Source organism: Rhineura floridana, chromosome 5, assembly GCF_030035675.1.
Source record: "Rhineura floridana isolate rRhiFlo1 chromosome 5, rRhiFlo1.hap2, whole genome shotgun sequence".
Lineage (NCBI taxonomy): Eukaryota > Metazoa > Chordata > Lepidosauria > Squamata > Rhineuridae > Rhineura > Rhineura floridana.
The window spans coordinates 184,096,277-184,123,407 of NC_084484.1; the positions used below are offsets into that span (position 1 = coordinate 184,096,277).

The 27,131-nt window shown below is 44.8% G+C and overlaps 1 protein-coding gene across 2 annotated transcripts in view; it reads right to left on the bottom strand.

Moving 5' to 3' along the window:
- POLD3 (DNA polymerase delta 3, accessory subunit) overlaps positions 1–25,276 on the bottom strand; it is a 41,703-nt gene extending 16,427 nt beyond the window's left edge. The window contains exons 1-8 of one of the 2 annotated variants that reach the window (XM_061629120.1): positions 24,910–25,276; positions 22,980–23,035; positions 21,809–21,911; positions 15,098–15,137; positions 7,390–7,522; positions 6,591–6,864; positions 4,898–4,970; positions 3,893–4,043 (exon numbers count right to left, since the gene is read on the bottom strand). In XM_061629120.1, the coding sequence (XP_061485104.1) occupies positions 3,893–4,043; positions 4,898–4,970; positions 6,591–6,864; positions 7,390–7,522; positions 15,098–15,137; positions 21,809–21,911; positions 22,980–23,035; positions 24,910–24,969 (890 nt within the window). In that variant the 5' untranslated portion in view covers positions 24,970–25,276. Of the gene's footprint in view, positions 1–3,892; positions 4,044–4,897; positions 4,971–6,590; positions 6,865–7,389; positions 7,523–15,050; positions 15,138–21,808; positions 21,912–22,979; positions 23,036–24,909 lie in introns of those variants that run through there. The other variant, XM_061629121.1, reaches the window with a different exon arrangement.
- Between the last annotated feature and the right edge of the window lie 1,855 nt (positions 25,277–27,131).

Genomic DNA, 27,131 nt, shown 5'->3' on the forward strand with positions numbered 1-27,131 from the left:
CATGATAGGATGCGATGGGGCCTGCGTGTGATGCTTCGGCAGACAGCCAGATACAGAACTGGACAGGACATGCTACTCGCTAGAGGAAGAAAAGACAAGTGTGTGGGTGGGTGGGGGTGCAACGGGAGCTAGAGTTCTGGGAGTCAGACTGCAGCCCAGTAGTCAGGAACCAAGGTCAATGGGCTGCAGATATGCAGGGCCTGCCATTAAGAGAGCTTGGGAAACAAGAGTAAGAACAGAGACAGAGGAGGTGATGGACCAAGCAGAGCAGTGGGTTTTGGTGGGTCCGTTTCAGTGGGGAAGCGGATTCTGCTTCAGGTTTCAGCACCTTGGACAGCTACTTGAAATTTCGTACTAAAACCCAGAGAGGATTCTACTGCTGCACTGACACGCAGCCACCAAACGCCACTGAAGCAAAGAACACTCGCAGCTCACCCAAGATCCCCCAAAATGAACAACTTGCTCCATGCCCTTGAACAGGGCAGGATATAAAAGGCAAAAGGCATCTTGGATACAAAATTCCATTTTATGCAAGTGACCGCAGAGCTATGGAAGATAGCATCCCTACACCTAGGATCTCATCCTGCCTTGCGGGTCTAAAAAAAGCTTGTCCCCAAATTACAGTTCTTCCAAGAACTCACATCCCAAACAGTCAATCAGCACTCTTTTAATGGAGTCACCCTCACTATGAGGCAGTGTCTCAGATTTCTGAAGCAGCTTTCAAGCACACTTCAACATGGTCATATTTTTGCAAGTGGAAAAAGTAAGTTAAATGTCTTCTTTCAGCATAGACGGGGAGGTGCCAGCAAGCTAGCATTGGTGGCAGATCCAAGCCTAGGCCTAGCAGCCTCTGCTCTGCTCTTCTGCCAAGGGGCATCCTTTCCTCCAGGCCTCTGGGGCTGAAAACAAGGGGGCCAGTTAGCATCAGCTGGGAGTCAAGTGATGAGGGAGGCTCCACAACAGGAAACTGCCCAGACCATCCATGACTTACCACCAGGCTGCAGACAAATGTATGGGCTAAAATCAAGAGTAAACACAGAAGGGCACTGAAAACTGTACTGGGAAAACCAGTCCAAACTCCTAGTGACGTTCTATGAAGCAGGTAGTCCTGGCATTCTGTGACAGATTTCTATTTGGCACCAAGCTAAAGTATACAGTGCAGTATGTTATGGTGGGTGTATACATGTCTATTTTTTGTCTCGCTCTCCTGTCTTTCAACAACCCCATTTCCTTTCTGAACTTTATACACATACTGAAGAGAAAGAGGCCACATTCACACCATATATTTATTCCATTATTCATAGAACCACAGAATAGTAGTGTTGGAACAGGAGACTAAGGCCACTGAGCCCAACCCCCTGCTCAGTGCAGGAATCCAGCTTAAGGCATCCCCAAAAGGTGGCTGTCCAGCTGCCTCTTGAAGGCCTCCAGTGCTGGAAAGCCCACCACCTCCCCAGGTCATTGGTTCCATTGTCAATGTTAGGAGGTTTTCCCTAATGTTCAGCCGAAATGTGGCTTTTTGTAGCTTGAGCACATTGTTCCATGTCCTGCACTCTGAGATGACCGAGAAGAGATCTTGGCTCTCCCCTGTATGGCAACCTTTCAAGCACTTGAAGAGTGCTGTTCCATTTCCCCTCAGTCTTCTCTTCTCCAGGCTAAACATGCCCAGTTCTTTCAGTCTCTCCTCACAGGGCTTTATTTCCAGTCCCCTGATCATCTCTGTTGCCCTCCTCTGAACCTGTTCCAGTTTGTCTGCATCCTTCTTAAAGTGCCGTGCCCAGACAGAGAGGAACTAGTACTTCACACAATTTGGAAACTATACTCCTGTTAATGCAGAATAATCGCACTGTTGGCTCATATTCTGCTTGTGACCAACAACAACCCCAAGATTCTTCTCACATTTAGTATTACTGAGCCAAGTATCCTCATTGTGCATTTGGTTTCTTTTTCCTAGGTGTAGAACTTTCCACTTACCCCTGTTCAATTTCATTCTGTTGTTTTCAGCCCAACACTCCAGCCTATTAAGGTCCCTTTGAATTTTGTTTCTGGCTTCCAGGGTATTAGCTATCCCTCCCAATTTTGTATCATCTGCAAATCTGGTAAGCATTCCCTGCACCTCCTCAACCAAGCCATGAATAAGAATGTTGAACAGCACTAGGCCCAGGACTAAGCCATGTGGTGCCTTGCTCATTACCTCCCCCCAGTTTGAGAAGGACCCATTGATAAGCACTCTGATACGATTCTGTTTCCAAGTGTGGATCCACCCAATAGTTGTTCCATCCAGCCCACATTTAGCTAGCTTGCTAATCAAATTATTATTCTTTAATTAATTTATATCCCACCCTTCCTCCCAGTAGTTGCCCAGGGCAGCAAACAAAAACACTAAAAACATCTTTAAAACAAACTTTAAAATATATTAAAACAAAATATCTTTAAAAACATCTTTCTTTAAAAAAGTTGACACATCTTAAAAAGCAATTCCAATACAGATGCAGAATATCATGGGGCACAACCGATTCCTCTTCCCAGGGAACTCTGGGACCTGTAGCTCTGTGAGGGGAATAGGGATTCCCTAGCAATTCACAGCACCCTTCACAAACTAGTTCCCAGGATTCTTTGGAGGAAGCCATAACTATTTAAAGTTAAAGAATACAGTAGGGCCCCACTCATACGGCGGGTTACATTCCAGACCCCCGCCGAAAAGTGAAACTCGCTGTAAAGGGGGACATAGTGCACGATCAGCTGTACAGTACAGCTGATCGCACACTCCAGCAGATCGTTGTCAGCTATAGCACGGCGGCTAGAGCTACCTGCGCTCCAGCTGATCAGCTGTAGCGAGGGGAGCTTCAGAGGCCAAGCACTGTCAGTTGAAGCGCTGCAGCTGCAGCTCCCCACACTACAGCTGATCATCTTGCTGGTGCCATATTAGCGGAACGCTGAAAAGCAGGGCCCTACTGTAAATGTATGGTGTGAATGTGGCTGTAGCTGAGCTCTGGGAACTTACATAAGTCTACCCAGTTGGTAAAATTCATTCCGTGTATAGAATTTTGGTTTCTGCGGCATGTGGAGCTACAGAATATTTATCAAGTTTTGCTCTGCTGCTATCAAAATGTTGTTGTTGTTATGTGCCTTCAAGTCAATTATGACTTACGGCGACCCTATGAATCAGCGACCTCCAGTAGCATCTGTCAAGAACCATCCTGTTCAGATCTTGTAAGTTCAGGTCTGTGGCTTCCTTTGTGGAATCAATCCATCTCTTGTTTGGCCTTCCTCTTTTTCTACTCTCTTCTGTTTTCCCCAGCATTATTGTCTTTTCTAGTGAATCGTGCCTTCTCATGGTGTGTCCAAAATAGGATAACCTCAGTTTCATCATTTTAGCTTCTAGTGACAGTTCTGGTTTAATTTGTTGCTACCAAAATGAGAAACAGGCAAATGACAGCACTGCAACAAGTTTAAAATTGAATCACTGGACTGTTTGTATTATTTATATGATATCCAAGTGGGGTCTCGTACCAAAACGTTGCAGTGCATCCCTGGTGTGCATGTTTTACTCAAGTCTATGGCGGAGCGGGTTAAAAAAGAAAAGCAAATGAGCACTGATAAACGGGACCCTCTGCCCTAATATACAAGTTATGTGCAGTTCCCCCCACCCGGTTTCTGAGCCCTTAAAGTTCAGCCAGTGCACATGAGAACCAACGGAGTGTGAGGTTTCCGACGCAACTCAATCTTGACTTGGCCTTTTTTGTCTCTGTGTGTCTCCTCCCTTCCTTTCCAAACACTCCATTATAGCCCAATTAACCCATACAAATGAATGAGCCAAGCTGGCCCTTTGCAGCTCAAATGCTTTGGACAACCACACATTTTTTTGGTGGTGGTGGTGATGAAGGTGTACCTTTTTTTGTCCTTCTGCTGTCCTTTTGCAGGATCAGCTTTCTTGGCAGGTTTCTCAAGTCCTGGCACATCTGGCGGCAATTTGGGTTCCAGCGGGGACTTGTCTGCCGCTTTATCTTCCTTTCGCTGTTCAGGTTCAGCACTGACTTTGCCTGCATTTGTCACAGGGGAAAGTAGGAAGGCTGCAGTTCAGTTTGCTAAAATCTGGCTACAAGAACTGGCTCCAATTTCACAAGGAGCAGAGCACGCAGAGGGAGAGAAGTATGTGCAAAATGACAGAAGGCAAAGCGATCCTATACATGAAGCAGGACAAACTGGCAGAGTAGACTGTCATCATTTTACATCTGTGCTCAAAGATGTGCATTGGCTGCCAATTTGTTACTGGGCTAAGTTCAAGGTGTTCCTATTGATAAATAAAGCCCTTAATGGCTTAGGACTAGTTTACTTAGGGATTGCCATACCCCATGCGTGCTTTTTGACCACTTTGATTGCACAGCCTGCATGTTTATGAGTGCCACTTAATGTCCACTCTGGACTTGTGTTGAGTCCTGCAGGGTGGCACCCCTGTGCTCTGGAACTCCCTCCTGCCTATTGACATTAGGCATGCACCCTCACTCTACTATTTTAGACACCTGCTGAAAATTTTAATTTTGACAACCCTCTCCAGACACAAGATTTTGTTGCCTATATTTGCTTTAAAAGTTTATTGATTTTATCTTGGCTTTTAATGATGCTGCTTTTACATATACGTTTGGGTTTGGTTTGTAGATTTTAGCCATGTTATATTTGTACACCTCTTTGAGAATCCTTTAATCATGTAGTTTATAAATTTTCTAAACAAATATATTTGAAAATCCCCGTGAGTAAAAACAGCAGCACATCAGGGAGAAAGGCTCTAGCTCAGCCAAGCTGACGTACTGAAGCATTCAAAAGTGTGATCCCCCACCTAGGTGTAGTCACCTTGACATGGGGCAGGTAATACAAGTAGCAGTTTAATAATCCTTACTCATAGCAGCTTTTCCAAAGAAGTTGTTCAGCAGATTTCCTTTAGCAGGTGCCTTGCCGCTTGCTGTCGAGGTCTGGAAGTAATTAAGAGACATTTCAGGAGGAAGAAACCATGGGAAGCAAAAGGCCACAATCCTCCAAAAACGACTTCTTGACATTCCCATTTCAAGAACAGCAAAACGAAAGAGGTCAAAACATGCTGGACACTGCTGCCCCTCCCCTCTGCTAGATGTAGTCTAGTCCCTGGTGTCATACTAAGCTTTAGAGGCACTTAGAACATAGTGAGACGTCTTGCTGCTTCAGGAAAAGCCTTCCCCCAAGCCTGAGGGTGAACGGAAGCTCGGTCCTGGGGCTCTCTAGCGTTCCAAAGGCCCTCAAAAGGGTGATGCGATATTAAAACATAATATACTGTAAAGTACAACAAAATACCATAAATCTATTGTCAATCAAAGTATAAGACAGCAAAATTACAACACAGAATTTAGTAATAACCAACTGTCTTTGATGCCTCGCCTCCTGTGCCACCAGTGCTCTGGGCCTTCAACCAGCCAGTCAGGTTAAGTTTTATAGGGTAAGGGCGCCCTCTAGGCTGCAGAGCTGACTCGAATGCCATCGGCTGCCTTACACAGCCTGAAGATGGTCAACTGACCTCCCAAACCAACAAAGAAGTATCAGGCCCTAGAAAGCTCCTCATTCTAGGCTGGTTCAGCAGTCTGACCTACCTTCCTCATTAAGTAACTGCAGTTTCTCACTCTCTCTTGCTTGATCTCACACCTGATGACCTCCCAAACTAATAGCCCTATACAACCCCCTCCTTCCAAGCCTCTGACATCCCCTGCAGCTACCTAATTCTTCTACCCATCAGAGTTCCTTCCTTTGTTTTCATTTCTCCTCATTTGTTCCTGGCTTTTAAATACGTTCTCCCTCTTTCTACGTAGTTTCAGAACAAATCAGAAGGGCCAGTATTTTATCTGATAAAAATAAATGCATTTTAAGAAACCTTTTCACTCATTGTACGACTTGGGAAAAAGACATTTACTTCCCTAGTTGTGTGAGAATGAATTGGTAGACTTCTGTTATGAGTGCATGTTTGTATGTGTGTGTGTGTGTGTGTGTGTGTGTGTGTGAGTGAGAGAGAGGGGGGACGGACTACTTTTGTTTCTTTTTAAAATGTCTCTGAATACTTATATGAGAGTGAACCCATCAAAGCCAGTGGAAACAATGTCTGAGTAGATCTGCACAGGACTTGGAAATTCCATTCCGAGGTTGCCATGGTGAAAATTGAAACCGGGCAGTCTTTATTCTGGATTAGTTAATCCAGAACACTTTTGCCTCTGTCAAACCCAGCCCAAAAAGATTACTTCTGAAGCAATGCGTCTGTGCAAGATGAATTCTGGAACCCCCATATTCCCCTGACCATCATAGTTTCACAGAAAAAATTGAAACCTCAGAGTTGCGTGCAAGAATTCTCCTCCTAACCCACATGTCCAGAGCAAAATAGACTAGTTCTACCATTCATGCCAATCCAATACACACTTACGTGGAAGTAAGTCCCACTGAGCTCAATAGCGCTTACTTCTGAGTAGACATGCATTAGATTGCAGCCTTAGTGTCCAGAGTTGCAAGATGCGATGCATCCTTAAGATGAAGGATGGGAGGCTCACGACAAAGAGTGCCAAAGCCCGGAAACTTACACTTGGCGGCTCTTTAGCTTCCAGGTTGGTTTCTTTGGGCACGTCCTGGGATTTGGTAGCAGATTTGGCGGCGGCGGCAGCAAACATCCCCATAATGCCCTTGGCCTGCTGGGATATCTGCTTTGCAGAAGTGCTTGGGGCATGGCCATTGACCACTGGAGCAACTGCATTTGCACCATGTGGTGGCTGGGAATCTGCCTGTGCTGGGGTTTTGATCTGAGCCATTTCAGCCGCTGTCCTGGCAACTGCAGCAGCACAGTGAATCGCACTAAACCTAGAGACCAGAATAAAAATTGTAGTTAGAGAGACTTGGAAGTTTTATCATCTGACTTCACTTCTGTCCTTAAGTGTCAAACTCTAGGCGCTCTCCAAGAGCCTTGGGATACAACTGTAGTCCTAGGGAAACCATTCCTGCTTTATTTCTTATACATTCTTCAAACGTGTGCAGGCTACTAAAGAAGATACTGCTCAGTGTAGCAGACCAAGAAAGGTTGGTATTAATTTTTATGTAAACATCTCTGAAGCTTGTGCTAACAGTCACTTGCCCAAACGCAGGAAGTACGAGAATCTCTTTTCATTGAAGTGTTGTGTTCCTTTCATCATGGTGCTACCTTAAGTGGAGACTAACAAGGCACTAAAAAGGAACACAGCACTTTCACTTGTACAGAAGGCCAGAAAGAAAAGAAATTGGGATGGGTGCCAGAGATCTCTTACAGCCTGCACACAATCTACAATAATGGCAAAATGTAACAGAATGCATCTGGGTGCACAGTAGAACAGTTGCCGAGACAAAACTCACCTGCTGCAGTTCTGTAGGTTTGCTTTGATAATATCATAGTCGGTGTTATAGAGCGGACTGCTGTCCTTCAGCATGGCTTTCTGGATGCTGTAGACATGCACACCGGCAACTGTGGACAGCTGCGACTTCATTGCTGGAAAGGAAACATGAGGTCAGCGAAGAAGAAAAAAGACCTTATGAAAAGTTACCATTTCACAGTGGGATGGCTCACACTTCATGGCAACCCTCACACAAGCAATTCAGGAGTGCGCTGGGCTTTTGTTCAGGTGCAGTTTGGGCAAACCGGAGCCTCCACGCATAGGTGGCCATGGTGATGTGTGTGATCATGGCACAGAGCTGGGCAAAATACTATGTTTGAGTAAATCCAATAAAAACTATTCAAGTAGATTTTGAATATGAAATCCAAAGATACGTGCAAAAACCCACAGTGCATTTCCAAAATAAAATATGAAATACAGTTGTTCAGTAACATTTTATTAATACCGGGATGATTTGTATACACATCTCTTAAATGGCACTTGGACTTATATTTTAGTTTAATGAGAAAAAGATATAAGGCAACATATCTGTAAAAATAACAATTGTGGGGGAAGATTTAATGTATGGCTGCTTAATCACAGTAACATGTTAGAGCATTTCCACAAAGGCAGACAAACATAAGCTTCTGTTATCCTGGCTAAGCAGTAGTGCTGTGCTCTGAATTCAGCCAAGGACAGAGCCAAAACAACCCCATTTGGACATATTCAGGCCTTGGCCCAGTCGGGTTCTGACAGACATGGATTGCTATGGGTTGGACTGGATGACTCAGAGCAACCCAAGGCTGCAGGAGGCAGGGCATCAGGCAGGGAGAAGAGGCAGCCGCAGGTTCCCTTCCTGCCTGAGTATTGCCACCCCAGAGGGTGCTACTTTGCAAGGCACATTCTGGCAGGAAAGCTCCTTGCAAATCCGATTTGCACAGGATTGCTCCCTTGGCTTGTTGGCCATTGAGCACACAGAACGATCCTGGGAGTGGTTTGCAAGGTGCTTTCCTTAGGAAAGTATTTGCGGAGCATCACCCACACAAGATTGCCCCCTCTGCTGTTCAGCAGAGTGGCTGATTCTGCAGGGTGCTGCAATGCCTCCAGTGAGGCACTGACTTGGGGGGGGGGGGCACCACAGAACCGTGCAGAATTAACCTCCGTCTCAGTTGCGGCAGGAAGGAACTTCAGGGTATCCATCGTCTGCCCCTCTCTCAGCTATATGTTTTAAAACCCTAATTAAACATTTGCCCGGCCCCCAAACTTATTTGGGACCTGGGCAGGGGGTGGTGGTTCACAAGTCCACTCAGGGCAGATTGGCCTGATGCCCCGCCCCAGATCAGAGCCACAGGACCAGGAGAGGAGGCTGTACACTGTGCTTCTAAACAACTTATTGACTACTCTGAATTCAGAATGTTTCCCAATATTTCCAACTATTCTTTGGCAGCCATTGCTGCTCTGAAAGTTTTAAATTTAGTGCCGCCTCCCTTACAACCAAAGAAGAAATCAACTGCACCAGAAGGCTTGTTTCTCTTGTGTCTGTCTCTTTGAAGGGTAAAACTCTGCAGCAGCATTCAGCATGATCTTCTGCCTCTTCTTCACAGCCAGAGGGCAGCTGATACAGCTTAAATACTGGGTGCCAGCCAGGTTATTAAATCACAGTTTGATTAACTTAATTATGGTTTGAACAAACCAGTTTCCTGTATGTTTACATAATGGGTAGCTTCAAACTTCCTTCCTTCACAAAGGAAGAGAGGGTGGGGGGTGGCATGAGCCTGAAGCTCACACCTGCTCATCCTTCTAGCACTAAACCATGGTTTAGCACTGAGATTATCTGCGGGAGTTTAACTGTTTGTTCCCCAAACTGGTGAGGCTCATCTGACAGCAACAAGAAATCAAGCCTTAAATGTCATCAGCCCAGTCCTGTGAAATGCTCTGTCAACAGAGATTCAGCAGGTCCCTTGTGTTTCCACCTTTAAATGTCTGCTGAAATCTTTTGTATGCTGCCAAGCTTACGCAGGCTTATCTTTTTGTAACAGTTAAACAATGATCTCTGGTTTTAAATTATTTCATTGCTTTTATTGTATATATGTATGATTGCTGAAAATAGCTTTGGTGGTGTTGTTTTTTAAATGAATAGCGGTATTTTGTTGTTGCTGTTATGTGCCTCCAAGTCGACTACGACTTATGGTGACCCTATGAATCAGTTACCTCCAAGAGCATCTGTCATGAACCACCCTGTTCAGGTCTTGTAAGTTCAGATCTGTGGCTTCCTTTAGGGAATCAATCCATCTCTTGTTTGGCCTTCCTCTTTTTCTACCCCCTTCTGTTTTTCCAAGCATTATTATCTTTTCTAATGAATCCTGTCTTCTCATGATGTGTCCAAAGTAGGATAAACTCAGTTTCATCATTTTAGCTTCTAGTGACACTTCTGGTTTAATTTGTTCTAACACCCAATTATTTGTCTTTTCACAGTCCATGGTATGCACAAAGCTCTTCTCCAACACCACATTTCAAATGAGTTGATTTTTCTCTTATCTGCTTTTTTCACTGTCCAACTTTCACATCCATACATAGAGATCGGGAATACCATGGTCTGAATTACCCTGACTTTTGTGTTCAGTGATACATCTTTGCATTTGAGGACCTTTTCTAGTTCTCTCATAGCTGCCCTCCCCAGTCCTAGCCTTCTTCTGATTTCTTGACTATTGTCTCCATTTTGGTTAATGATTGTGCCATGGTATTGATAATCCTTGACAAGTTCAATGTCCTCATTGTCAACTTTGAAGTTACATAAATCTTCTGTTGTCATTACTTTAGTCTTTTTGACGTTCAGCTGTAGTCCTGCTTTTGTGCTTTCCTCTTGAACTTTCATCAGCATTCGTTTCACAACATTACTGGTTTCTGCTAGTAGTATGGTATTGTCAGCATATCTTAAATTATTGATATTTCTCCCTCCAGTTTTCACACCTCCTTCATCTTGATCCAATCCTGCTTTCCGTATGATATGTTCGTGTATAGATTAAACATATAAGGTGATAAAATACATCCCTGTCTCACATCCTTTCCGATGGGGAACCAATCGGTTTCTCCATATTCTGTCCTTACAGTAGTCTCTTGTGCAGAGTATAGGTTGCGCATCAGGACAATCAGATGCGGTATACAAACATTTTTATAAATAAATAAATGTTTAAACTGGGCAGACCTAACCCCTTCATACACATCCCACAGAAACTGCAATTTACTGCAGCTTATCTTCATAATCATCCCGGAGCCATGTTTAACTTTCAGGGGAAATGCAACAAAGAGGATTGAGGCATTTGCTTTTGCACACTATCTGCCAATTGAGGAGAAAGCTTCATGCACAAAAGATAATGCAACAAGAAACACGCGAGTGCCACAAGGCATTCCCTGTGTTTCTTTCCAAATACAAAGGTTGTATCTGATGGATTTGTGGCATTGGAAATCACTTCCGCTCACACAATTTGGGGCATCCACAGGAAAACAAGAAGCTGCCTTATACCAAGTCAGACCACTGGTCCATCTGCTAGTTTCAAAGCAAAATAAATACATCTCAGTGTGTTTCAGAAAAACAATTTAAGTTGTACTTAGAAAATGAATGTCAAAACATGACTTGTTAATACTGTCCAGCTGTTGTAGTGGCTACATGTGCAGCTCCCTTATGACACAGAAGTGACACTTCTGCACAAGTGGAACCTAACCACAAAACCTAACAGCAGCCCCACATGCTGTCGGGGTACACACGTGCATGGGAAACTTCACCCAGAATGGAACCCATCCTTAGAGATGAAGGAAACACTGATGAGCTGTGAAGAGCTCAAGACCAGGGCCATTTTCTGGGCCCCTTTGGGAGGAAGAGCGGGATATAAATTAAATAAAGAATATTTGACGTCAACTGTTTTCTCCCTCCCTCCCCCAAGAAGTCCAGTCCTGGAAATTCCTTAAGATTTGTGCTTGTGTTCCATGACACTCTTGCATATCACGGAGTCCTGCCACTTTTGCTGGTGTTAATTTTCATGGCAATAAAGGGCCAAGAGGCACTAGCATTGCACCAGATCCAGAGGCCAATCTCTTTGGAGGGTGGGTAGTAAAGCAGAAGCAGGAACTTGCTAGAGACTAAGTTCCTGCCTCTGCCTCACACACATCCTCTCCACACTGATTCTTCAACTGTGACAGGTACTGTGACGGAGTCTCTGGATGCTTATCTCTCTCCCATCCACAATATCCTTTGTACCACTTTTATCTATTTTTAGGTTCCAGGCACAGACTTTCCTCTTTACCCAGGCGTTTGGCTCTCAATGTGAAGGTTTCAGGCCTTTGTGGCCTCTTTTAGTGGGGCGGGATCTGTAGACCTGTTCTTTATATGTTCAGGTGCTTTGAGGTTTTTATTGGTTGACTTTGTTTTAATTGGTTTCAATGTAGACTGCTTTGGGTCACTTCTGGGAGGGAAAGCAACATCGCCATCATCACAATATACTTCAGTTTTGGAACCCTCTATCCCTGCAAACTCACTAAGACTTGAATGTATGCATTTTCCAAAAGTGGCATAAGAAATACATAGAATCATAGAATAGAAGAGTTGGAAGGGGCCTATAAGGCCATCAAGTCCAACCCCCTGCTCAATGCTCAGCATAGCCATGTTGGCTTTTGATAGTCAGGAAGGGATGGACCAATCAAAATAACTGTCACCTGCCCAGAGCTGTTGGGATGGGATAATGCTTAAATGCAAAATAAAAACCCAACAAACAAACCAATTCCAGGACATCACACAAAACTCCACGTGAGAAGCCTGCATTACCTCCTTGCCAGTTTCTATGATGCTGAAACTCTCGTGCTCTTGGCAGGAAAACGCTTCGCTGTTGAGACACACAATGTATGCCTGTCTACCATAGAGCTGAATTATGGTTACAAAAAGCATTTGCAGTCAAAACATCTAGTCCACGCGCCTTTCTCTTGGGATGGAGAAACATTAGCCCTGTGATAACAATCTGAGGCTTGCAGCCCAAGAACTTCTGCCAAGGCCATACTGGATCACACAAAGCGGACTTTGGTCAAAACAGAAGTTTAGTGGAATGTCTGCCTCACCTCTGCAGTAGCTGGTTACAATCTCAGATACTTTCCTTTCTGCGTCACTCCTGAAATGAACACCCCCATGCAAACGACTGTCTGAGGTTGCACAATTCTTGCAGAATAATCATAACCAGAGGCCTACTGATTTTGGCTGGCCTTGGCAGCCAGACCAAAGGCGCAGCTGCCAGGGAATGGGCTTTTTATCTCTGGTATCACACAAGCCTCAAAGGCTTTCCAAGTGCTTCTGAAGCACAGTGGAAGCTTATGAACAACTCCCCCTTCCCAAGCTCAGGAGGAGGGCTGGGACTAGTAAGAACATAAGAAGAGCCTGCTGGATCAGGCCAGTGGCCCATCTAGTCCAGCATCCTGTTCTCACAGTGGCCAACCAGGTGCCACATAGTACACATTGCACCGCACTTCTGAGGCTCCAGGGGCCTAACTTTGAAGATGGGGTAGGATTGCCCCTGCAGTCACGCTGTGCTTCAGAAGCGCTTCATGTGAATATAAAGCACAGCCCAACATAGGCAAGCCAGGCCCTGCAACCAAGCTTGGGTACGGTGTCCATCATAATTCTGAGGGCAGGGAGGGATGGCCCCCTGACTGTAACTGGAAAATAGCAAGTGCTAGAACCAGGAAGCCGCTATGGTTGAGGTGATTGCTTCTGGACATCTCACCCAGGCAACCCCCTCATCATCTGACTCCTCGTTTGACCTCAGGGACTGCAGCAGTTGAAGCCCCAAGAGCCCGAAAGTGACCACAGTCGGTTCTTTGACAGTGAGGTCACTGGATACTGTTTGTGCCGCTTGTGGGAGGGGGAAGAAGAGACTTCAAGAGAGAGCTGGTGAAGAGGAATAGGCAGGAGCAGATAAGGAAGCATGGCTGCTCCCAGTGAGAAAGGTCAGGCAAGGCAGAGCCTTCACTGGCTGAGAGAAGGGCGAGTGGAACAGAGTTGGGAAAGCTGAGGTGCAGGCAGAATCCCCTTAGGATTGAAAAAGGACTGGCCATTCAGAAGTTAGGGTTTGAACTAAGCATGTGCATTGTTAACGTTTGGGTTAATCAAGTTTTGTTCTGTTTATTAAAGGGGTTTGTGCTCTTTTAATGTTATTTTTCCTAAGTCTTTGGGATAGGGCAGTTTATAGCCAAGTACGTAAGACAAGACTTGGATTCCTGCATGGAGCAGGGGGTTGGACTTGATGACCTTATAGGCCCCTTCCAACTCTACTATTCTATGATTTTAAGACAGCCACCTCCATTTCAAGCCTCTCCAGAGGCAACCTCCAGCTACCTCCTGAACAGGGACAGGCTGCCTTACGTTTTTCAAGTTTCAACCAACCACTCACTACTCCAGCAGCAATCAAAATGTCAGTGGAGGCAGACTTCCATTTGCATAATTTGATCTTAGTATTTGGGCATGCTGCTTCAACAGTCTGAAGTCAATTATTTATTGAAATAGCACCGTCATGATACTAGCTCTGCTTTACAGTGTAAATCCCTGCCCCAAACACCTCAGGAACTCAATGTCAGTAGTGGAAAAGACCGCATAATCTGTGAGGCGTTTTTTTTAAAAACTGTCTGTAAGCTGCCTTGGGTGCTATATAGAGGAAAATTCTCTTTTAAATAAACAGAGAAGGAGCAATAGGTGAGGGAGCAGCAAGGAGCATGGACTGATGGATAAAAGGGGCAGTCTTGCAAAACACACACACACACACACACAAGTTACTAGCATGCAAATATTTACAAGCCTGCTGGAGAACGGCAGAGGAGAGATGGAGAGCTTCTATCCTCCTTCAAGGACCGGCCATAATCCTATGCTGACAGCGGAGGAGGTGACTTCCCTCCTGTGGCAGCCAGTGGTTTCTGTACTGGGCAGAGAGGACCGGGGAGGAAGAGATGGAGCACTTTGCCTCCTTCCCTGCCATCCCACTCCCTTACCTGCATGCAAGCTGCCTTAAGAGTCAGACCATTGGTCCAACTAGCTTTTCCAGCCCTACCTAGAGATGTTGGGGATTGAACGTGGGACCTTCTGCATGCCAAGCAGATGTTCTTCAACTAGGCTAGTTCTCCCCCCCCCCCAAATACAAACTCCGCAAATATAAGGCTATGTAAGGGAGTATGCTGCTGTGGGGATTTTTCAAAAGAGATGCAAAGGCGTAGTCTACAAAGCTTAATAATCAGAAGATTTTCTTGGTCTTTTAAATGACCAACTTTCCTTTAGCCTGCTCTTGGAGGTAACCGATTCATAGGGTAGCCATAAGTCGTAGTCGACCTGGAGGCACAGAACAACAACAAATCCTACAGCCATATTTTCTGCCTTCTTCACTCTGTGGTTGCATAGCTGCATCCCACATTCAAAACTAACGCTAAATGTTGTCTTTGTCATTTCTGTCTCCAGAAATGTCACTGCTCTGGAGTCACTCTACAGAGGTCAGTTGGCAACATACAAGGAAACATCTTTAGAAATGGGCAAGGAATTTAGGTTTTCCAGGGAAACTGCCAATACTACGCACACACTCATAATTTGCAAACCACAGAAGGGATGTTAAGACTACTTACGAAGACAGAACAAACTTCTTTGGAAGTCCTGCTCTCAGTGAACCTACCTTCCAGCTTTTCTTCTTTCACTACAGCAACCTTGTGGCACTGCAAAGAAATAGCAACTTATTACAGCAGCAAAATATGTTTACATGGCGTTAGCCAATATACCTACACTCTGGTCCTTAACTCATGTAACCTGCATGACATCTTCTAGATTTCAATAGAAGACACTTTCCAGTACACCCCCAGTCTCCTCCCTGCTCCCCCAGTTTAAGTATTTTCCAGGGACTTAAAATTCACATAATAAGAGACGATATTCGGTGCCATAAACATTTCCTTAGGACTACTGAGTGAACAGATTCTGCTTCACCCTCAGGATCCCTCTACCCTTTGTCATACTCAATAGCGATCCTATTGGTGAGTGTGTGTGCGCATGTGACTTTTGTCCTCTCATACGGCTTGCTAGAATACTCACTTCTCAGACCAAATATCCACAGAACTTTCAGCAAACACCTTGGCAGTAAAGGTCCACAGCACATCCTTTCCTAGCCTTCACAGGCAAAACAACTTACCCCACTCTCAGCAGGGCACAATTCATGAAAACAATCCATCCCTACCCCAGGCTAACTTCTATGTACCACAGCCCCTGGTCTCGCCACAGGAACCACCTTCTGCTGATGGGAGATGCAAGCTATGCGACATTTAAAAAAATTCTATTGCATTTTATTTTTTGGAATGTACAACAATCAAATAATAAACCAACAAAACATGGAGTTCAGCATACATAAAAATGACATCAAGAAAATGTGTCAGCAACAGAGTCCTAACAATTAGTTAAAGTGACGTATCAGTTACATTGCAACAGCTATCTCTATTTTCCTCCCCTATCTGCATGGCTCTCAATAGCAATGTGAAAGATCGACCCTTGCCACACTGAAACATGAGACGAGGGGGGAACCAGTAGCGTCCTGTTAAGCTACAGAAAACTCTTCTTGAATTTATTTATTGCCAAAACTTTTAGACTGCTATTCATTACAAATGGATCAGAGTGTGGTTTACAAAATACTATAAAACATTATTCAAAACAATTAAAATTATCAATCGATTATGAAAATGGACTGCCTTCAAGTCGATCCCAACTTATGGCGACCCTATGAATAAGGTTTTCATGGTAAGTGGTGTTCAGAGGGGGTTTCCCATTGCCTCCCTCTGAGGCTGAGGCAGTGACTGGCCCAAGGTCACCCAGTGAGCTTCATGGCTGTGTGGGGATTCGAACCCTGGTCTCCCAGGTCGTAGTCCAACATTCTACCACTACACCTCACTGGCTCTCCAATCAATTATAAACCATCACAAACAACAGTAGTGGTTCAACACCTCCTACAACCTTGAATAGCCTATATTTCAACCACCAAAAGCCCAGGACTCTTACAATTTATCTTTGGCAGCACAGCACTACCGTCTGCTGGACAGAGCTCATTACTGCAAGAGATTTATCATTTCATTCATTCCCTTTTTGTTAGAGAACCCACAAGGGGCACAGCGGGACGAGCATGCTAGATTCCACCCCCAGGTGCCGGTTTTCATCACCTTCCTCAAGTTCATTTTCCAGGATTCCAAAATGTATGGGACGCCTGCTCAGATACAAGAGACTCCCTGCAAGAGTTCCTTGCATGCAGGAGGTCCCAAGTTCAATCTCCAGGTAGGGCTGGGAGAGACTCCTGCCCGAAACCCTGGAGAGACACTGCCAGTCAGTACTGAGCTAGATGGGTCAATGATCTGACTTGGCATAGCTTCGTAGGTTCCTACTGGAAGGCAATGAAAAGAGGCACAGAGAGGGGGTGCGGAGCTAGCATGCTCTTGTTAAAAAAGCATTTTTAAAAAACATTTAGTTGTTTAAAAACACTATATTAGAAGCTCAACTGGAGTGCATACCGCAGACCAGAAAAGGTACCGCCAGGGCCAAGAAGATGCCAGCATGGTTAACGAGCAAAGTCAAGGAAGCTCTTAGAGGCAAAAAGTCTTCCTTCAGAAATTGGAAGTCTTGTCCGAATGAAGAAAATAAAAAAGAACACAAACTCTGGCAAAAGAAATGCAAGAAGACAATAAGGGATGCTAAAAAAGAATATGAGGAGCACATTGCTAAGAACATAAAAACCAACAACAAAAAAATCTATAAATACATTCAAAGCAGGAGACCATCTAGGGAGGCGATTGGACCCTTGGATGATAAGGGAGTCAAAGGTGTACTAAAGAACGATAAGGAGATTGCAGAGAAGCTAAATGAATTCTTTGCATCTGTCTTCACAGTGGAAGATATAGGGCAGATCCCTGAACCTGAACTAACATTTGCAGGAAGGGATTCTGAGGAACTGAGACAAATAGTGGTAACGAGAGAGGAAGTTCTAGGCTTAATGGACAATATAAAAACTGACAAATCACCGGGCCCGGATGGCATCCACCCGAGAGTTCTCAAAGAACTCAAAGGTGAAATTGCTGATCTGCTAACTAAAATATGTAACTTGTCCCTCGGGTCCTCCTCCATGCCTGAGGACTGGAAAGTGGCAACTGTAACGCCAATCTTCAAAAAGGGATCCAGAGGGGATCCCGGAAATTACAGGCCAGTTAGCTTAACTTCTGTTCCTGGAAAACTGGTAGAAAGTATGATTAAAGCTAGATTAACTAAGCACATAGAAGAACAAGCCTTGCTGAAGCAGAGCCAGCATGGCTTCTGCAAGGGAAAGTCCTGTCTCAGTAACCTATTAGAATTCTTTGAGAGTGTCAACAAGCATATAGATAGAGGTGATCCAGTGGACTTAGATTAACTAAGCACATAGAAGAACAGTTCGGTTCAGTTCGAGGACGTGGACAAGGTGCTTGGACAAGTACGTGCAACCACTTCGGTACTAGATCCTTGCCCCTCTTGGCTAATAAAAACTGGCAAGGAGGGAACAGTTGGCTGGGCCAGGGAAGTGATAAATGCCTCCTTGCGAGAGGGAGTGATCCCTGGCTGTCTGAAGGAGGCAGCAGTGAGACCACTCCTGAAAAAGCCTTCCCTGGACCCAGAGGATTTCAGCAGCTACAGACCAGTGGCAAATGTTCCATATCTCGGCAAGATCTTGGAACGAGTGGTTGCTGACCAGCTCCAGGTGCTATTGGATGAAACCAATTATCTAGATCCATTTCAATCGGGTTTCAGGTCCGGTTTCGGCACTGAGACGGCCTTGGTCGCCCTGTTTGATGAGCTATGTCGGGAGAGAGACAGAGGGAGTGTAACTCTGTTGATTCTCCTTGATCTCTCAGCGGCTTTTGATACCATCGACCATGGTATCCTTCTGGAGAGGCTTGCGGAGTTGGGAGTTGGAGGCACTGCGTGAAAGTGGTTCCGCTCCTACTTGGCAGGCTGTCTCCAGAAGATAGTGCTTGGGGAACATTGCTCGACACCGTGGGTACTCCAATGTGGGGTCCCGCAGGGTTCGGTTTTGTCTCCCATGCTTTTTAACATCTATATGAAGCCGTTGGGTGCGGTCATCAGGAGTTTTGGAGTGCGTTGTCACCAGTACGCTGATGACACGCAGCTCTACTTCTCCTTTTCATCTTCCTCAGGTGAGGCGCTCAATGTGCTGAACCGTTGCCTGGACGCGACAATGGACTGGATGAGAACTAACAAACTGAGACTCAATCCTGATAAGACTGAGATGCTATTGGTGGATGGTTTTTCCAATCAGATGGTGGATACATATCCTGTCCTGGATGGGGTTACACTCCCCCTAAAGGAACAGGTTCGTAGTCTGGGAGTCGTTCTAGACTCTTCCCTGTCACTTGAGGCTCATGTAGCCTCTGTGGCACGGAATGCGTTCTACCAACTTCGATTGGTAGCCCAGCTACATCCCTACCTGAGTAAGGAGGATCTTACATCAGTAGTACATGCTCTGGTAACCTCACGTTTGGATTACTGTAATGCGCTCTACGTAGGGCTACCTCTGAAGACAGTTCAGAAGCTACAGCTGGTGCAAAATGCGGTGGCCAGACTGCTAACAAGAACGAAGCGGTCTGACCATATAACACCTGTTTTAGCCCGCTTGCACTGGCTTCCAATACGCTTCCGGGCCGAATTCAAAGTGTTGGTATTAACCTATAAAGCCTTATACGGCACGGGACCTCAATATCTGTCGGAACGCCTCTCCCGCTATGAACCGGCTCGTACACTACGGTCTGCTACGAAGGCCCTCCTCCGGGTCCCGACTCATAGGGAGGCCCGGAGGGCAGTGACAAGATCAAGGGCCTTCTCAGGGGTGGCCCCCGAACTATGGAATAGTCTCCCCAAGGAGGTTCGCCTGGCGCCGACACTATCATCCTTTCGGCGCCAGGTTAAAACCTTTCTCTACTCGGAGGCATTTTAATTTTTTGTTAATGATTGTAATGTTTGTAATTTGATTTTAGCCTTTGCTGTTTTTAGATTGTGAAATTTGATTTTAGACTGATGTTTTGTATTATATTGTATTTTATTGTATCTATGTTCACCGCCCAGAGAGCTATTGCTAGTCGGGCGGTATATAAGTTTTAAAAATAAAATAATATAATAATAACAAGCCTTGCTGAAGCAGAGCCAGCATGGCTTCTGCAAGGGAAAGTCCTGTCTCAGTAACCTATTAGAATTCTTTGAGAGTGTCAACAAGCATATAGATAGAGGTGATCCAGTGGACATAGTGTACTTAGACTTTCAAAAAGCGTTTGACAAGGTACCTCACCAAAGGCTTCTGAGGAAGCTTAGCAGTCATGGAATAAGAGGAGAGGTCCTCTTGTGGATAAGGAATTGGTTAAGAAGCAGAAAGCAGAGAGTAGGAACAAACGGACAGTTCTCCCAATGGAGGGCTGTAGAAAGTGGAGTCCCTCAAGGATCGGTATTGGGACCTGTACTTTTCAACTTGTTCATTAATGACCTAGAATTAGGAGTGAGCAGTGAAGTGGCCAAGTTTGCTGACGACACTAAATTGTTCAGGGTTGTTAAAACAAAAAGGGATTGTGAAGAGCTCCAAAAAGATCTCTCCAAACTGAGTGAATGGTCGGAAAAATGGCAAATGCAATTCAATATAAACAAGTGTAAAATTATGCATATTGGAGCAAAAAATCTGAATTTCACATATACGCTCATGGGGTCTGAACTGGCGGTGACCGACCAGGAGAGAGACCTCGGGGTTGTAGTGGACAGCACAATGAAAATGTCGACCCAGTGTGCGGCAGCTGTGAAAAAGGCAAATTCCATGCTAGCGATAATTAGGAAAGGTATTGAAAATAAAACAGCCGATATCATAATGCCGTTGTATAAATCTATGGTGCGGCCGCATTTGGAATACTGTGTACAGTTCTGGTCGCCTCATCTCAAAAAGGATATTCTAGAGTTGGAAAAGGTTCAGAAGAGGGCAACCAGAATGATCAAGGGGATGGAGCGACTCCCTTACGATGAAAGGTTGCAGCATTTGGGGCTTTTTAGTTTAGAGAAAAGGCGGGTCAGAGGAGACATGATAGAAGTGTATAAAATTATGCATGGCATTGAGAAAGTGGATAGAGAAAAGTTCTTCTCCCTCTCTCATAATACTAGAACTCGTGGACATTCAAAGAAGCTGAATGTTGGAAGATTCAGGACAGACAAAAGGAAGTACTTCTTTACTCAGCGCATAGTTAAACTATGGAATTTGCTCCCACAAGATGCAGTAATGGCCACCAGCTTGGACGGCTTTAAAAGAAGATTAGACAAATTCATGGAGGACAGGGCTATCAATGGCTACTAGCCGTGATGGCTGTGCTCTGCCACCCTAGTCAGAGGCAGCACGCTTCTGAAAACCAGTTGCCGGAAGTCTCAGGAGGGGAGAGTGTTCTTGCACTCGGGTCCTGCTTGCGGGCTTCCCCCAGGCACCTGGTTGGCCACTGTGAGAACAGGATGCTGGACTAGATGGGCCACTGGCCTGATCCAGCAGGCTCTTCTTATGTTCTTATGTTCATGCTCTTGCCCACTGCCTCTTCCACATGATAACTAACCTGTTGGCATAAAGTCTGTAGAGGGCTCCTGTACCAAAATAACTTCTATTTATGTCTAACCCAAGATGCAAAACTGATCACCCTTGACTTCTGTTGCTGTGGGGAGCAGGCATAGCCAATGCGGCACCTTCCATGTTGTGGATTCTAACTCTCATCAGCCCCAGCCAGCATGGCAAATGGTCAGGGATGATGGGATTTGTAGTCTGATGTCATCTAGGACACCACCATTGGCTACCCTTGCTGTAGAGGTAAGACGACAGCCTTTGTTGTGCCGTTGTGTACGACAGCTTTGGAATTCTGCTCTAGATGGTATGAAAAAGTATCAGACAACATGCTGAGCCAAGTTGGTTACAAATATTTTTAGTTACTTTGGTTTTAACCAAACACTTCCAAACACCCAGTACCAGTGAGGGTTACTGACTATAGGAACAGCCTGTGCTTTCTTCAACCTGTTCTCTTAACTAGTCATTTCTTTGACAACCCTGTTTCACATTTCTCAATATTGCACCTTCATTGCCTCTTGTTCAAGCTTACTGTCCATGTGCAGCTACCAAGCCAGTTCTCTTGAATGGAGGATGTCTGGCAGCATCACTTAGTGGACTGCCAGGACTATCATTCAGTTCGCATTAGTACCTCTTCCCTTGGGTCACCCCACTCAACTACTTTCCCCATAGGCTATGGGCAACAACCACCAAAATGCAAGGCATTTGTGCTTGTAGCAGAGGAAGCTGACCACTCACCGTGTGTCCATTCTGAATGAGGTTTCCTGCCACTAAATAAGTGACATGCAACTGGGCTCCTGAATTCTCCTTCCGCTTTCTTTCCACATAGTCATATAGCATCCTGGAGGGGGGGAGGGATAGGGGGGAGGGGGCAAAAACGGATATTAAGAAGGATGTAACTCTTGAAATCGTTATTCAACAACGTGGAACCCATTAACTAGGGAACTGATTAGGGCACATGTGATTTAGTTTGAGTGATTCAGCTCAGAGCAAAGCAGCTGAAAGAATGCATTTTCTCTCAGGCCTTGTTCCCACAAACAGCAGATGTGAGGAAACCCTGTTCCTTGACTGTTCCACCAGAGACTACAAGTGGCAGCTCATATAACTGAATACTTTTCCATACACATTTTTCCCTACACAACATAGATAGCAAGGTGTCAGAGAGAAGGATTCCAGCTTGACCATCTTCCCAAAATCTAGTTTTCTGTGTGCAAGAAATCTTTTGTATGAAGATACAATCAGTGACATAAGCCTTCACTCACCTACATAGTTTGATGCAGCTTCAAAGGAAATAGTCTAGAAACAGGTTTACCTCCTTGCCTCCTGTTTGTGAGAGTCCTAATACCACCACCCAAATAAGGCATTTGTGTGTACAACTAAATAATGCAATATAAAAATAAGTTCTATTCTTGTTCTTACATTCTTATGTTCTTAAGTGAACACACTTGTCAGCAATTTCTTCCCCTGCCATCCCTCCACCCCTTCGACACCTGCTGGGTGATAACCATTCATGTTTACAAGCTGGTAACAAGCTACAATTAAGATGAGTAAAAAAATTCTTTTGAATGTTGATTATCAATTAAACAAGAAAGGAAAAGCAACATACAGAACGACCCACAGATTCTTTTTAAGTAGGAGTGCTTCACTTGCTGAAGGAAGGGCAGAATTGTTCACAATTATTAGTGAAGACAAAGTCCACCCCTTGGAAAGTGGTGTGACGATTCACGACTCCAAAACTCAGACAATTTTACTCAATTAACTTTTTAATCCCACTGAGAATTATTAAGCTTTAAGAGAACAATCGAACCTACGGTTGAGATGACTCGCTCCTCTTTCAATCTCCAAGGTCAGATCTTGGTCAAATTGCACCCACTACAGAGTACAGAATGCAAAATATATCAGTACTTACTGCTTAGCTTGGTTGACATGAACACCTAGTGTATAGCTCAGCCATTTGTATGTTACCTGCAATGGAAAACACTCCAATCTTAACATGCAATAGATGCTAATAGACTCCCAACCCATCACTACCACAATCACTTAGACAGAGTCAAGCCTCATTATCTCTACACACAAGTTACTGGGTCTGTTAACACACCACTATTGCCACACCACCCCAGTTCTCTGACAAAGTGACAGTTTTGTTTCCACTATCCATTCATTTCCTTTGCAGACACTCAGGACGGCTGTTGTGGATAGTGTTCCTTCTCATGTCCTAGTCTTCAGGCTGGGCACTGAAAACAACAGGGCTAAGCTGTGGCGAGCTTTAACCGTTGTTGTTATGTGTCTTCAAGTCGATTATGACTTATGGCGACGCTATGAATCAGCGACTTTCAATACCATCTGTCATGAACCACCCTGTTCAGATCTTGTAAGTTCAGGTCTGTGATTTCCTCTCTAAATCCTCCTGCAGATAAAAAACTAAGTTTTAGCTTAGCCTTTGACAGTTAAGGCATTTTGTTTTGCAGGGCCCATTTCTTTTGCTGATTTTATATTATGCTATTCCATTTGGAACAGTTTTGTGTATTTTATCATTGTAATGATTGCATTTGTTTCTCTTAGTTGTATTTTTTCATTGTGGAAACCCACCTGGGACCTTACGATAAAGGGCAGGCAAGAAATCTTATAAGTGGCTCACATAGATCGGACCGTTTTTGTCCATGTAGTGCAATACTGCAATGGCTCACCAGGCAATCAGGCAGAGAGGGATCTTTCCCATCACCTGATACCCAATCCTTTTAACTCAAGAGGGCAGAGACAGAACCACGGATATTCCTCAGGCATGCCGTTTGCTCTTACCACTTGGCTGCAGTCCCTCAGTAAGCACAGATCTCACTCACCAATTACTTTTAAGCTCCATTTCCACACACATATCTTCAAAGCAGCTAACAAAGACCCAAAAACATTTTTAGAAGTCACCAAAATGCTATCATATGTTTTGTAGAACTGTGATCTGTTAAGCCACCTAGAGGATCACTCAGACAAAAGGAAAGGCCTAATATCTGGCTGGGAAAGACTTGCTGTTTAAAATGTGGAGAGCTGTTGCCTGTCAGAGCAGATACACTGAGGTAGATGGACCAATGGCCAGATTTGGCACAAGGTGGCTTTTTCTGTTTATTTGCTGTCTCCCCCAACCGCCACTTGCCCTGGGACTACAGAACCAAAGTGAAGCACACTCTGGCTCCATCCAGAGGACTAAGGATGATGTGCATATGACTTTTTTGGGTGGGGGGATGGGGAGATGCTGTGCTATGGCAACCTGTTACAAGCCACCTTGAAAAGGTAGGGTATAAATCCTCACAGCCAGCCTTCCCTGTCCCGCTACCCTCCAGACCTCCAGCGGTCAGGAATTACGTGGTCCAGCAAGATCTGAGGGCGCCCAGCTGGGGAAGGCTGAAAAACAACAACAGCTGACCTTTGTTTTTATCATACTTTTAATGTTTTCCCCCCTATAGTGGTTGTCGTTTTTAACGTGTTGTAAACCGCTTTGATGCTTTTAACGAAATGGCCGTACACAGATATTTTGATAAATAAATAAAGTAATAAAGAAATTGATGCATTTGTTACATTTCTATCCCCCCCCCCGGCAGCAAGGACATCAAGGTGGCATACCTGGTTCTCCCCCCTCCCCCCGTTGTATCTACATTCACAGCAACCTCGTGAGGTAGACTAGGCTGAGGGGCAGCGACTGGCCCAAGATCGCCCAGTGAGGTTCCTGGCTGCGCGGGGGATTTGAACCCCGGCCTCCTCCCAGGTCCCAGCCCGCTCAGCTCTAACCACTACACTATCCTGGTTCTGTAGATAATATCCATTAAGACATCTCCCCCTCCCCCACTTACGACTCGGTTCTGGTCCGTGACGAACTCGTCGATGTTCTCCAGGTACAGCTCGTCGTCCATGCCTGGAGAGGGGGCGGTGGGCAGCAGCCGCTCAGGCCGGGCCGCAGCAGGAAGGCCAACTCTTACTCTCCCCTCAGCACGCCATCGCTCCCCTCTACCGCCTCCATGGCAACCCGAGGCCTGCCTGTCTCTCTTTCTCTTTCTCTTCCTCTCACAAGCGCGCGCTACGGCAACCGAGCGGAGACACACCGGGCGGGCGTCTCCCTGGCAACTACAGGCCTCGCGCGCACACGCGCTACGGAAGGTGCTTTGAGGACTTCCCCCTGCCTCAGCCAAGGCTTCGCGCGCGCGTTCGCCCTCCAAGGCCAGCCGCAATAAGCCCGCCCACTGGAGGATACGGCTTCCCCAACCTGGTGCCCTCGGAATGTTTTGGCCTACAACTCCCATATCCTCTTTTTTAAGAAAGAAAATAAAAATGCAGTGAATTCTAGAGACCTGGCAAGCTGTGGTAGCATTCCATTCCTATTCCTATTCCATGTGGTAGCTGTACCATTCCTATTAGTCTTAAGGGGGGAATGTTACACCCCCCCCATTGCATTGAATATATGCAGAGACAGGCCTGGTGCTATCATTAGGCCAACTAGGCAGCCACCTAGGGCGCAGAACTCAGAGGGGCACAGTACTGACCTTTGAGGGGCACAGTTTTATACAGATTAGTGTTTTTAACCCTTGTAAAACTGCAACTGACAATTTATATTTTTTATTTTAAGATAAATACCACAATAGTGGACTGCACACCTGATGTTAGTCATATTGAACAAATGACAATGATTGTACTTTATGCTGATGTAATCAAATCATCAGATAATGAGATGTCTGAGCCTGAGGTTATCATAAGAGAACATTTCTTGGGATTTGTTCCACTAAAGGAGACTACAGGTGCCTTTATGACAGAAACTCTTCTTGGACAGCTTGAGGAAATGGGATTACCAATTGAGAATCTGCGTGGTCATGGTTATCATAATGAGAGTAACATGAAAGGCAAAGAAGATGGTGTACAAAACAGAGTCCTGGACATAAACCCACATGCCTTTTTTGTGCCCTGAAATGCACACACTTTCAACTTGGTAGTCAATGCTGCTGCTAAGTGTTGTCTGGAAGCAACTAGTATCTTCAGTATGGTTCAACAGATCTATAATTATTTCTCTGCATTGACTCAGTGTTGGCAAATTCTAACTAGCCACGTATCAGACTTAGGCATAACTGTTAAGCCATTGAGCAAAACAAGATGGGAGAGTCAGATTGATTCTTTGAAACCACTGAGATATCGTCTTGGTAGTATATATGATGCTTTAATAAAGATCTTTGATGACACAAGCCTAAAAGGTTTATCTGGAAATACTTCCCAAATTGAAGCTAAGGCCTTTGCTGATGCAATTTGTAAGTTCAAGTTTGTGGTATCCCTTGTTACATGGTACAACATCCTTTTTGAAGTCAATCTTACAAGCAAGCTACTACAAAATAAGGAAGCTGATTTAAATTCAGCTACAAGCCAAGTGCAAGTGACCAAGAATTACCTTGTGGGTTGCAGGTGTGATGAGGGTTTTCAACAAGTTTTGATAGATGCTACATACAGAGGCGCTGCCTCTGTCTGTGCAGTGCCGGTGCCAGGCTATTTTGCACCCTAGGCAAGGCCAACTACTTGCACCCCCCAAAAAATGGCTAACTTCAATTTTCAAAAACAGATGTCTTGTAGAAAAAATGAAAAGCACAAAACTTGAAACTGCTAAATTTATTTTAAATTGCAAGAATAATACAACAATCTTTGATTATCTTTCTCAAATACAAAAGAAAATGTTTTAGCACACAAATCATTTTGAATAACCTTGTGAATTGTGATATTAAAATTTAAGTCTTAAAAGTTTCAATTTGAGGCACATCAAAATCTCACTTTGTGTGCCTTTTCCTTTGCAAATGTTGTCACCAATTCCTTCAGGTCAAGTGCTGATGCTTGGGCATGTTCAATTGATATAGTTGCCAAGCCAACTAGTCTCTTTTGCAACATTGTTGAGCATATGTAAGTTTTTATAGGTTTGAGCTTTGAGAAACTGTGTTCACCACTTGCCACTGACACTGGAAGTGTGAGAAGGATCCTTAGAGCATCAGAAACATTAGGCACATTATCCAGGAGTTTTTGTTGTAGTATGAAGAGAAGTACTCCT